Source organism: Antrostomus carolinensis, unplaced genomic scaffold (genome assembly GCF_000700745.2).
Source record: "Antrostomus carolinensis isolate BGI_N321 unplaced genomic scaffold, ASM70074v2 scaffold17084, whole genome shotgun sequence".
Taxonomy (NCBI): domain Eukaryota; kingdom Metazoa; phylum Chordata; class Aves; order Caprimulgiformes; family Caprimulgidae; genus Antrostomus; species Antrostomus carolinensis.
In genome coordinates, this window is record NW_010311585.1 from 18998 (window position 1) to 33082 (window position 14085).

General features: G+C 36.4%; 1 protein-coding gene across 1 annotated transcript; it reads left to right on the top strand.

Annotated features, from left to right (window-relative positions):
* Window positions 1-11636: 11636 nt before the first annotated feature.
* On the top strand, window positions 11637-12923 carry RASSF9 (Ras association domain family member 9). Its single transcript, XM_010166780.2, has one exon. The coding sequence runs from the start codon at window positions 11664-11666 to the stop codon at window positions 12921-12923; it is 1260 nt and encodes a 419-aa protein (XP_010165082.1). The 5' UTR covers window positions 11637-11663.
* Window positions 12924-14085: the final 1162 nt, after the last annotated feature.

Here is a 14085-nt window from a genome sequence, read left to right on the forward strand (position 1 = left end):
GAAGAGATGCTTTGCTGAATCTGAGTTCAGCTTGGGGTTTGGTGAAATGAAACCACGTCCATGTGGACTTTCTTTCCTTTCATTGTGAATGAGGTTAGCATCTACCTCACATGGTGCCAGCAGGCATAGAGAAGAGGTACACTGAAGAGTTTGACTGTGCACTGTGTATAAGGGTTCATAAGAAGGTAACTATCCCAGCCTCCTGTGGGCCAGGGAATATTGGAGAGGTGGCATGAAATCTTATTATATGTTTATATCTTGTTCATTTATTCAATTTACCTTATTATAACTGGTCTACGTGTAGTGTGCTGTGTTCGTGTTTTGACAGTCCAGACTCAACCTCAGAATGCTTTTTGTTTCTTTCTTCACTGGGTCAGATGTCAACAAATTCAGGGGAGGGAGATAGTATATGTTTGCCTTTAAACAAAATCTGACCTGAATTTCATGGAACAACAACAACAAAAATCGCTCTTTCAACCTGTGGAATTCCCCTCACTTCTTTGATCTCAAAAGCTCGTAAACAACCAGGGTGCTTCTAGAAGGCAGTTATAAACATTTTAATGGGAGAAGTTAGATAAACCAATTTTCTATCAGCTGTAAGAGCAGCTCTGACTTTATTGTTTAGAAGCTTATGTTCCAAATGAGCTATAAATGGTTCTGCTTCCTCTGTATTTTTGAAAGTGATGGAATTTTAGGCACATTCTGTACATTATTAACAGGAGCCCAGTAAAGCTTTTATAGTGTAACCAGTGCTTAAATATGCATAAGCACTTTAAATGGACACAGGGACAATATAGAGAATTGTATTTTTGAAATGTAGCAAAATTCTTGTGGTAGATAAAAAGTACCAGTGGAATCTTCAAATGTCACCTACTGAGAACTACCCATTGCCCAAAATCAAGATGCAGCATTTGCTATATTGATATTCCTAAACTTTGCATGTTGCTTGTTAACACTGAGGATTTTAAAAATGCCTGTCTTCCCTTTTCCCTCCATCATGGTCTAAAGAATTACTACCACTGAATATGTCAGTATTCATTTTGGCTCTGGAGTTTTTCCTGGATCTTCCATTCCTCTATCACAGCTGCTTCCTCGGTACCAGTTGCAATATACCCATCAAAACAAATTTCCCTAGTAAAACAAATTGTTAATGTTATTGTTGCTCATCTTGGAAAATATTCTGGTGGACAGCTAGCTCTCCTCTATTCTCAAAGCTCCACTGTGTCAGGCCACCACAAATACAGACCTGATACAAAGAATGTATTACCTGTCATGGCATTTTGTGTGCTCAACATACTTGCTAATGTTACTCACTGCAATTCCAAACATTTTTTTGAATAATAACCACTTACCAACCTTATCACTTTGAATGTACAATGGAGAAATGATGATTTGTCTGACAGGAAGGCAGCTTTAAAGCATAGAAGTAATTTGTAGAGAATGTGTAACCTTAGGGGGAGAGGAATAGTTTCAGCGGTAAGACAGGAGAAAACAGTAGGGGCAGTCTTCAATGGAGACTGCAGCCTTTGCACTTGCCTGTAGGTTAAGTGATTGGGAACAAAAGCGTGGTATAGAGCAGAGCTAATAAGTGAAGAGGAGGACTTAGTAGCCTTTTGGTCACCTCTGCTGAAAATCTGTACTTGGAGTTTGCAAACGAGATTTTGCAAAACAGTATCGACCACCGGAGCAATGACAGAGGGTTATGTTATAATTAAATGGGGACAGCAGGAGAGTGTTCAGGATACTCCACCGTAACTATTACTCTTATCTAGTTAGCAAGGTGTATAATTCCTCTTACAGTGTCTTGTCTGTCTGCCTTTCCATTATTGCAACATTCTCTAGTAGTGCAATTCTTGGTTTATTTTCTATGTAGTACTGACAAACTTTGCTATCCATCTACTTATCAGATGACAGAGTTATTACTGTTAGTCCTTGTTGGTTCTTGTTGGCTGCTTTTTTTTATATATATCTGTTTTAAGTAGGGTCAGGGTTTTTTTCCCTTTTTATTTTTCTTAAATATTGGTCCCTGTTCAGGCACCTGGATCCAAGCACTACAGTTATTACAATGAAGTGCACAGTCTCCCACAGTTTTTTACTGAAGTCTGACATTTCAAGTCAGGAAGAACTCTGGTGTGAATGACTTATTTGCAATAAAATAATTAACTTACAGATCTTTTTATTTTTTTAAAACCTTCATACTTTTTATTTTATATATTCTATGACAGAATAGTACTTCTGTCTATTCCAATTCAGACTTACTTAACTAAAATTTGTCATAGAGCACTAATATAGTGTAAAATGGTTGGATGAACAGAGATTTCTACCATAGATCATTGCTGAATGATAATGTTTGCAATTTTGAACAGTAGCTAACTGAGGTGTTGCCATTCCTCTGCACAAGGGATTAGGGAACTAGTTACAGTTTTAAGTGTGCAAATGGTAATTTATATAGGACATAATTTTCAACAGCTACTGCTAATTAAAGTGTTTCATAAAGGCTTCCTGACAGTATGGGAATCTTGCTGAGTTAAAAATGTATGCATTTAAAGAGTAATTACAAAATGAATATATACTTATACTAGGAGAAATATAATGTACACAGCTAGTAAAAATAGCCTTTGTTTAAATATTTTTTTTAATTTCAAATATCTGAAATATTTCAATTAGAACATCCAAAATATTGTGTATGTGCCTGTGTTCAAAAAATACCACATGATTATCTAGATGCATAATTTTATCTTATTTTAAATAAATGCTTATGTGCATTTCTGTAAAGAAGGAAGATTTATCATAGAGCAACGTTAAATGGATATGTAAATACATGGTAGAGAGAAATGTTATTTCTTTTGAATGAATGATTTAGTTTCCACAAGTTATGTGGTGTTCTTTCCAAGTCTTCCTGCAGTATTGGAACTACTTTGATTATCCATGTTCAAGGGTTTATTATTACTATTATTATTATTTATTATTATTATTATAGTTTAAGTACCAGCCCTGCCTTGCCATGATACCTTTTAGCTAGATGTTGTCCTGACTTTTGTGTGATGCAAAAGAGAAGAAGGACCAAGTTTCTGACACATCATGTATGGAATTTCTATCTTCTACGTTATATGGACATTAACTGTGCCTCCATTAATATTGTTTTTTAGGGATAGGTGAAGGGGAATGCGAATGCAGTTAGTTAATAGGCTGTCTTGAATCCCTAAGGCTTTGGAGGAATTCCAGCTTCATTAGGTGGTGCGAGAGTAGATACTTCCTTATTGTTGCCCTTAGGAAACTCAGAGGCATGTAATCTACTTAGGCAGAAGGCATATGGAGTATAAGATTTGGCCTTCATTGCTTTCTGAATAACTTTACAGAAGGTGACAGAAAGTTGAGAAAAAAGGTGGATTAAATGTGAGTAGTCTGAATAAACTTAGTGTGAACTTTTAATATGATCCATTTGTGCCTGAAAGGTTGAAATACTTTTGACCTCAGCTTTCGAATTAAGTTAGACTTTCTTCCAAGCGAGGGCTTTAACACATGGCCCCAATAGCTTTAGTTTTTTGCAAATTTCACAGATAAAAATCACACAGAGCCAAAATATGTTTTGATCTTTTCTTTCAGATTTATCATGCACTGTCTCATATATGCTTTTATTTGCATATATGTGGTCACATGCTGAGATTTTGAAAAATAAGTAAGAAAAGCAATATTATATTATCATTTCTAAATAGAATGCAGTGAGTAATGAACTCATTAGCCCTTATGTACCCTGACATGTAAATGTCACTGGTACCAGAAGCTCTCAAATGACATGTAACATGAATTCTATGCTATAAATGCTGGTTGTTTTTATCAAGTAGATATCCCTGTAATACTGACCTCTCCTTATTTCCAGCAAGTAAATGTAATTAAAAGCCATCAGATTCCTTTGATAGGTAGTTATGGCTCGGATCTGAGACACGGAGGTAACAAGCTTAAGCTTAAGTGCTTAAGCAAGGCACGTGTTCTCTGGGCCTTTGCACGTGGAGGAAGCACTTATAGGTGCAGAAGAAAAAGAAGACCATAGCACAAATGTACACTTGCCAAAATCCAAGTTGGCAGGTTTGCGTGTCCCAGTAGCATGCTCAAAGGCCATCCACTTGATAACACCAGCTTATTGAACACTTTTGTGGCAGATATCTCTTGTTTTCCTAGGATGTTTTATGCCATTGTGTCGCAGGGTTTTCACAGGAGAGCAAGTGGCTCCGCAACTGAGCATGCTTGGCTGGGAGATTGTTCTCGACTGTGCAGTGTGATAGATAGCAGACCAGGCACAGAAGGTCTTGGTGAGGAGCTGGGAGTGTGCAGCTTCAGAAAGGAGGGAGAGCCTGCTGAGAGGTGTGGGTAGCACAGACCCTGCCTGGGTCTGCCTGAAAGTTTCTTGTTAGGAGATTCCGGGAAAGCACTGAGAAACTAAACCTATAGGCAAGGACTTCACTGCAAGGATGCAGCAAGCAGCAGGAGGGTTGTCTCTTAAAACTGTTTTTTTTTCTCTTCTGTCACTTAGTCACTTTTCGTTTCTCCATTGAAGAACTGAGTTGTTCTGGGTGGTATCTTAGTAGAATGTAGAGATTTGTTTCTTTGAAGTTTAGAAACACATTGGTTTTACTCTGGGGATATCATGACAACAGCATATAGCTACCTGAGAACTCTGGTCAGCTGAGGATCCCGTTATAGCAGCCGGTCAATCATAAACCACAATTATCAAATGATTTGCTGAAGATTAAACTGTATGATCAAATGCACTGTTGAAAAGATTTATGCTGTCAATAGGTGGCTGCTTATAAATTACTGTTCTGTTGCTTTTTTTTTCATTGTAAATGATAGTTGTGTAGCATTCTGGGTCTTATGTATGCTGAAACGTATATAAGCACAGAATCAAAAATAATAAAAAATACATTAAGGAAGAAAAGATCTCAAAAGTACAAAATTTGATTCATTTTCTATACTAAAATTGTATAAATTAGTTATATAATCTGCTAGCATATTAGAAGCAATCCTTCTGACATAAAAATATAATTAATTGCAGGTTCCAAGCCACTTGTAGTTGCAATGATGAAAGAAAAAAAGGTGCCATTATTGCACTAAGAAGTACAAGACTATTCCAACCCACAAATATTTGTACTCAAACAACTTTATGACATCTGATTAACAGTAAGAGGTAGTTGCCCTGGTGATGGAGGATGCAGAGAAGGCAGAGTTGCTGAGTGTCTTCTTTGCTTCAGTCTTTACTGCTGTCTTTCAGGAATCCCAGACCCCAGAGGTAAGAAAGGAAGTCTGGATAGAGGAAGATTTTCCCTTGGTCAAGGAGCATCAGGTTAGGGACCACTTAGCCAAACTCAACATCCTCTGCCCTGGTGAGGCTACATCTGCAGTACTGTGTCCAGTTCTGGGCCCCCCAGTTCAAGAGAGATAGGGAACTTCTGGAGAGAGTCCAATGGAGGGCTATGAAAATGATTTAGGGGCTGGAGCATCTTTCTGATGAGGAAAGACTGAGAGAGCTGGGTCTGTTTAGCCTAGGGAAGAGAAGACTGAGAGGGGACCTTATTGATGTTTATAAATATCTAAAGGGTGGGTGTCAAGAGAATGGAGCCAGACTCTTTTCAGTGTTGGCCAGCGATAGGACAAGGGACAATGGGCAGAAGCTGGAAAACAGGAGGTTCCACTTAAACATGAGGAAAAACTTCTTTACTGTGAGGGTGCCAGAGCCCTTGAACCGGCTGCCCAGAGAGGCTGTGTATTCTTCTCTGGAGATATTCAAAACCCACCTGAATGCAGTCCTGTGTAACTTGCTGTAGGTGAACCTGCTTTGGCAGGGGGATTGGACTAGATGATCTCCAGAGGTCCCTTCCAATCCCTACCATTCTGTGATTCTGTAATTAATTCATAAATAATAAGTAAAAGGTCTTCCGCCTCTGAAAATTAAGATTATAAAACGTGGTTTCTCCAATAAATTGATGAAAAAATGATTAAGCTATTTAATTCAAATAGCTTTCCAGTATAAACTCTTTGATGTCAAATTTATAAATTTAAGTTGTATACATTTTTAAACAAGTTTATGTATTGCTTTGTGTGCCATTTATTTTTACCTGCAGACTTTTTATTCTGTATAAATGCTTTCAGTGACTAAGAGGAGACAATAACATTTTGGATCATTAACATAACCTCAAGTTTTCAGTCCCTTTCCTAACACAAAAACTTTCATGGTCATGTTGACTTAAAATTGGTTCAGTTGGTAATGCTGACTTAAAATGAGTAAATCTCTAAACAATAATGCTAGCAAGGAGTTCACAAAATTCTCTTGTCCATGACATTTCTAGCTATTAAAGTAGTTTTTAGTTACTCAGTTTGATTAGGTCCTTGGGGCAGTACAGCAAGAAATACAGCAGTGTTGAGAATGGAATTCCATTTTATTTTTCTGTGAAAATCTATAAAGAATTTATTACAGTGAAGAGAGAGAAGAGGTTTATCTGTGTTTTTGTCTCAACAGAGACAAAATATACTTTCATTGTCAGTGATATTTCAGAAATACTCTATTCTATTAATCTGCTAATATGATACACAAGTGATCTAGTCCCAACAGAATGTTTGCTGAAATTAGTAAGGAAAAAAGAGCATCTTGTAGACATGTGGGTGAAATTCAAAAAAGTAGGGTGATCCCTTTATCTGATTGGCATGATTTGTTGTAAAACTCCACGCTACATAATTAGGAAGAATGTTAAAATTTTTAGGAGGGCAAAGAATTATGTTTTTGATATTTATGTTTTTGTGCCAGATGTCCCTTAAAGGTAGTGAATATCAAAAGTACAGCTGCCAGAATTTACGCTATGTCATATTTTGACTTTGTGCCACATAAGTATGTGTTTTTGTTTTGTCTATAAGTTGCTGCAATGTATTGTTTTTCTTCCCCTAGGCCTGAATAATAAATTAATGAAGTGTTTATCTGACACACAACAATCAGCTTGTGCTGACACAATCAAGACTTTGTGTGAGGTCTGTAACTTGATTAGAATGGGGTTTTTTGGTTCATCATGAAGAGAAGCAAAGAGTAGAAGGCATAAAACTAGCACTGAAAACAAACAAACAAACAAACAAACTGATAGAGATTGGAAATGTGCTTTTGACCATTCTTAAGCTTAAATTATCATCTGTGCCTGAGCAACAAGTGATTTTGCATAAAGAGATAGAACTGCATGTTTTTGTTATCATCAAGGCTTTATAATCATAGATGGATAAATAGAACATTTCAGTGATCAATTCAAAGAAATAGAATTCAAGCCAGAACTGAAAGCCATAAAGCCTGTTTACAGCAACAGCAGTAAACTTCTGAAAAAATGAAGTTGCCTAGCTAGTTTTGAACAAGTTGCTACTGAAATTGTTTTTCAAGAAAGTAAAACATTTAAACTGGATAAATACCTTAGCTATTAGAAATTCCTTAATTGATAGGTTATTAAAAAATGACAGTTCTTTTGCTTTCTTTACGAAACAGCAAGATGTCAAGGCTAAGGACTCAGTAAATATAAGAAGCTTGCCTCTTCATGAAAATGACTATGCAAAAGCAGATCTTGTTGCTGAATATTGTTATTTTCAGTATTACATCTCAGGAAAAAAAAGATAGCTGTCAGTGACCAACATTCTTCCACGATGAGGAGTTATAAATTGGATTATATCTTCCTTAGTATTGAAATGACTTCATGTATTTCCTTATAAATGATAGTAATAAATGAAATAGCAAATGGAATAGTCAACATCTGAACTAAACTATGAAGTCATAATATCTAGGTCCCAAGTTTAGTTTTCTTTATTAAATCTACTGCTGTCTGAACCATTCCAGCTACATTTCTCTCAAACAATAAACCAGAATCTGATTACTCTCATTTATTATTAAATACATTCATATGTATTTAGCTGCCTGAACATGAACTATTTAGTTGAAGGTGGCCATATAGGTCTCTTGTAGTTAATGAAGGAAAGAAATAGCTTAATTTCAGGATACATCTCAATGATCATAGATTAGGCTCTTAAGATCATAGATAGTTTACCTTGGAGGTCCACTCTCCTCCTATGACAAGCAGGAACTTTGGTGGTGAATTTGTATTGAAATCTTAACTTCCAGATGCCTAAGTGAGATGAATTCCACTTTGTATATGCAGAATCTGCCCTCCAGTTTCTATAAGAAAAGCACAGCTTAATGACAGATGGTTCCTAGTATAAGCATCTTCTTGCATCCTGAAAGCAAACCCTTAATATTGACACGCTGAAGCTTCATTTTTGTTTGGCACTACCTGAATTAACTATGATTAAGGAATTAAGGTCCATGGTTGGCCACATCAGTTTACCATTTTATAGTGGAAGATAATAAAGAGTATCTGATTTTTTAGATTATATTAGAATTCCATGGCACTGTAAGATTATAAATGACTTGCTAATTCTTTTTGATTAAAAAAGAAAGATCAAAAATATAGTGAGGCCACTGAATAAAAATGAAGATAATACATGTTGTGACAAGCACATGGAAAAAAAAAGAAAGAATTTGCACTTTACACTACTGTTTTGATCAAAGAATTGTAGTGATGTTCAGAATTTTTTTTTCTTCTCTCCTTTTCTGTAAAAGTGACAATATAATTATAAGGTGTATGTCGCATATGCTATACATACGTTTACATATGTATATATTTTTTCATGTATAAGCTACTTGAATTTGTGTACCTGCATGTGCATACATTTTCCATTCCTACAGTGCTACTACTACTTTTGAACTTCAGTACATTAAATATGCTACAGACAAGGTAATGAAGAATCCTTCCCCAGAAAGCTCAATGTAAATTCTGGGTAGACAGGTGCATTGTAACTGAGAAAATAACAGGGGGTGAAAAACACCTAGAAAATGATCAAAAACAGTAATTTAGACTTGTTATTTACTACCTGTATTTTTTCAGAGATCCTGTAGAGATTGCTTTACAGTGCACAATGTATTTCCATCAGAAGCTTGCTTAACTCCTGCTGAAATGGGAAATCCGTGTTGCAAAAGTATTTATCAGCACACTAATGCTATGGGGTATCTATGGGGTTTTCAAATCTATCTGAAGATTTACTAGTATCACAGAGAGAAACTGTCTTCATAGGAAAGCTTTAAAGGCACCAGGAGGAAAAGAGACAGTAAGTTCTGCTTAACTCACATGATCTGTTACACGCTAAAAATACTGACTAGGAGACAATATGGCAATCAAACAAAAACAAGAGTGAGAACAAAATAGGAGGAGTTTCAATGTGCAAACAAATTGCGTAAGACTCTCAGAAGAATGCTACAAGACTGAGGTAACATATATTCCCTGAAATGTGTTTATTGATTACAGAAAGCAACAGGAAAGACAAGGTCTGAATTTACTGGCTCAAAGTCCCAGTCTAGTATTTCTTACGTTATTATGCCTTTTTATTTTTTATTTTTCTGTCAGTACTATTGTAAGTTGAAATTCAATGACTGGTAATATACTTTTATTTCTAGGTCAATTATTTATGTATCAGTAGTAAATATTGTTAGAGTTACTGTATTTTTGATAATTAATTTTGCATAATTTTATACTTAATGTGTAATGTAACTGTAGTTTATCTGTTTAAAAAAAAAAAATTGTACCTGTAGTGTAAAACAGATACTGAGGTTTTTTACAGTCACAGCTGACTTACGTTGCAATTGTCTATTTATGTAAGTTTCATTTAACTATCAGTCTGTCAACAGACAAAAATATTTCCATCACATCCTGTAATCTGTAAACCTAAAACACTTTACAGATTATGACTTTTTAGCATGTGACATGCTTAACAGTAATGCCATTTAATATGGTAGTCTTTCCCGCCTATTTAAACTTGAATATTTCTTTGTGCCATTTTGCCATTTTCTATGTCTGTGACATATGCTTTCCTATTTTGAGTAGTCTATGAAAACATTATTAATCTTCTGAACATCAATTTTAAAAAGTAATTACTGTAAAATGCTGACCCGTAGGAGGGAGCTATTGAAGTGGGAAAATGATGTCATTACTCAGAGTAATCTACTAAAACATAAATTTTACAGAAGAATGTTCCAAGACCTGGAGCAATGGAGTTGGACAGAGCTCTGCTGTGCAATGATACTAATAAACTCATTCTTGTAGGTTTTATTACTATTCATTTGCAGTGTCACGTCTTTTGAGGTCTTGCCTCCTGGTCAGAGTGGCACCTAAAGCTTAGTCAATCATAGTGCAATTTATTGGATTGCAGTTTGTCTCTTGTGTTGTGTAGTAATTAAGGAAAAGAAACAAGTTGGATGGCTTTAATAATCATAGGGTATAACCCTAATTAAGCCAAGTAAAACTCCATGCCTACTACATCTTAAAAGACTAGAAAAGTGCTATGAATAAGTAGTCCTAGATAGAAACAAGGTAGTAGTGTCTGAATTGTCAGTTTCAGGCTTTCTCTGTCAGCCTGGCTTAAATCTCATTCATTCAAGTGAACTGGAAAGGATACCAGAAAATCAAAAGAAATGCATTTTTCCACAGGGAATTTATTGTTTTATTTTTTTAGGAAAGAGGCCAGATCACCAAGTCTGAACAAGCAGCAAATTATGCATGTGGAAGCAAGAGGGTAGGAATATCCTGGACAGGTTCCACAAGGCCACTCTGCCAATGTAGACCCATGACAGCTCAGGGCTACTCAGATGCAGACAAACTTTAGAGTTAACTGTAAAGTGAACTTCTACATTTGGTCAGCTGAATCGCTCTCTAGCTTCCACTGAAGTTACGTATTTCAATGGAGGTACCAGCTGCTAATATCAGGTTAATACCACATTCATTGGAATCCCTAAATAAATTAAAAACAAAACCAAAACCAAAAACAACTTCTTGCATTTTCTGGCATTTCTGTATCATTACAAAGATTATAAAATACAAACCTATATATGTATTCTCTTGCAGTTGGTATTCTTTCACAACTCACTGGAATTCAAGCTATTTAGCACTTCAGGAAAAGCAATAAATTTCTTGAGACTTGTTAGCAAAAAATCACAGTGGAAAACAATGGTGTTTATGCTTGTGTGAGTGCAGGCGTGGCAGAAGGGCTATAGATTTATCCTGTCATCAAGTTCTTTTAACTTAGATGGTGTTCAGTCATCTTTTCTCAGTCCATCTATATTCAGTGAATATTTGGAGGCATGATTCTTCCTTTCAAAAGCCTTGGTGATATTAAGAGCTTACAAAGGTTTGTGCTATGACTGTATGACGAGAACAGATATGCAGATCTGGAAGTTATGTTATGCTATGAGAGTCTGGAAATGCAATGCAGATTACCAAACTTTATCACTTACTGTTAATACACACTTACTATGTGTACAAAACCTAAATTTGGTAAAAGATATTTTGTGTGAGATTCACATTCAGCTGGGCTTGTAATAGTATTAAATCAGTAGCTGAAATGAGTGTGTTTTTGTGTTACTTATTCCAAAAGTATTTCTTAATGTAATTTAAACAATTGTCTTGTACAATAATATGGGAAATTCTCAATGTGGTAGTCATATCAGAATTATAATTTTTTTTCATACAGTCTGTGCCATTGATACGTAATTTACATTTGGTCTCTTCTTGTTTTCCAGGTCTCCCAACAAGGACATGGCTTCAAATGAAAGAGAGATTGTGGTTTGGGTTTGCCAGGAAGAAAAGATTGTATGCGGCCTGACAAAGCGCACAACTTGCGCAGAAGTGATTCAAGCACTGCTTGAGGAACATCAGGCAACATTTGGAGAGAAAAAGGTCCTTTTTGGAAGACCTAGTGATTATTGCATTGTAGAAAAATGGAGAGGCTCAGAGCGAGTACTTCCTCCCTTAACAAAGATTCTAAGACTTTGGAAGGCCTGGGGGGAAGAGCAGTCTAATTTGCACTTTGTGTTGGTAAAGTCAGATGCTTTCCTCTCATTTCCATTGTGGAAGACAGCTGAAGCTAAGGTAGTTCAAAATGTAGAAAAACAGTGGGAACTCAGTCCAGCAAATTACATGAAGATGTTGCCAATAGACAAGCAAAAGAAAATTGTCAGGAAGACTTTCCGGAAACTGGCCAAGCTTAAACAGGACAGCGTTCAGCAAGAGAGAGATAATATGGAGACACTAATTCATCTGATCATTTCTCAAGATCATACTATTCATCAACAAGTCCTTAGAATGAAGGAATTAGATATGGAAATTGAAAAATGTGAAGCGAAATTCCATCTAGATCGTGTGGCCAATGATGGAGAAAATTATGTGCAGGACTCCTATTTAATGATCAATCCAAGTGAGCCTGAGCAGCAAGGGAGTAGGCCAGATGATCCAAAAGAGATGCATGACTATTTGAGCAAAAGTGAGGGAATTTTACAGGTTGAAGAGAGACTGAAACATCACAAACAATTAATAGAGAAGCTGTGTGCTGAAATTGAAAGAGAGGTACACGGTATATGCACAGAAAAAAGTGAAGATGATGCTCACACAGAAGGAGCTGCTAATGCTGAACTGGAAAACTCAAATTTGGAAAGTGTAAAATATGAGCTGGAAAAAAGTATGAAAGATGGTCTGAGAATCAACTCATACTTGAGCTGCATTCAGAAAGAACTTACATACAGGGACTCACTGCTTGAAAAGAAGGAAAAAGAATATGAACTTCTCACAGAAGAATTTAATTTACTACATGTTAAAAACGACATTGAAACTAGGCTTTCATCCAATGAAGAGCCATCCAAGGGCAGTGGTACATGCAGTAACAGCATTGCTGTTCCTGACTTTGTTCATAGAGTGACTAATCTGGACATAAATGATACAGACTCTGACACTGGAATCAGCTCTACACACAGTCAGGACTCTGAAATAACTTCAGGGGACATGGTACTGTTGTCAACATAGTTGAAAATGTCATACATTTATGAAAGGTCATATTTTGGAGTATATTTATAAGATTTAGTAAACCTTGTTGTCTTGAGAGTTCAGCCCTTCAATATGTTAAGACTGTGGCACCACTTTAGCAAAGTAAACAGTGTCTATTTACGTTCTTAATAGTATACTTGTGCTTAAATGCATGAGCAGTCTCTTGGGTTAACTGCTAATAGGTGCAAGGTTGTTGGCTTTGCTAAATCAGGACAGACATGTTTAGACTTTGGAATATTGATATTCAGTGAAACAGAAGCATTTTGACCGGCTTGGACCAAAAGTCTGGAGATTTGATATCCTCTAATCTATGGGTCCACTTCTGCATCTCTCTTGACTTTTTAGGAATGTGAATTAGAGATTAGACCAAACTAGACAGAGGGCTTGATTTTCTGCTCTGTTACATTAGCTTTATTCAGCTGGAGTTTCTCTGCCATGAGGCTGTTGTAAAGGAATATATAATCGAGCATGTAATTTGTTTAAAAATAGGTTTTATTATATTGCAGGACAAAAAAGATGCAATTGCTGCATCTATGCTGTATGTTTAAATTTAGCTTTGAGTTATCAAGATGATATTTTCAAAAACACCTAAGTCCCATTTTAAAAATTACCTTACACACAGAGGTTTTTAATTTCCTTTCTCTTTCAGCAGCATTTAACTGCTTCTAATATCCTTAAAACCCCTACTTACCTGCTGCTAACCTGTAGTTGCCCCAGTGATGCTTAAGTCCACATAGTTTCTCTCAGTGGGCATGTCAGAACTGCCTACGTCCTGCCTGTGCGAGATGCTCAAATCCCAAGCTCACACCTAACCCCAGGGGCATTTTCAGCAAGGCTTTCTCCTGCCTATCTCACCAGACAGATCCAGTGTCTTGGGCCTCCTCAGATCATGACTACCAAATAAAGCATAACAGAAGGGACAGGCAGGGACCAGACATTTTTGGCTCTGGATAAACACTGTTTCCCAATAACCACGTAGTTACTATTTTCACATAACAGGTAGGTTATCAAATCTCATCTCATGCTAGTTTGGAGCAGGGATATGGACCTGTAAATCCTACTTCCTTGGTGAGGACTTTGGGATACAGCTAAAGCTGCACTTTATAGAGCTAATTAAATATTGGGCCCCGGGGCGGGGCGG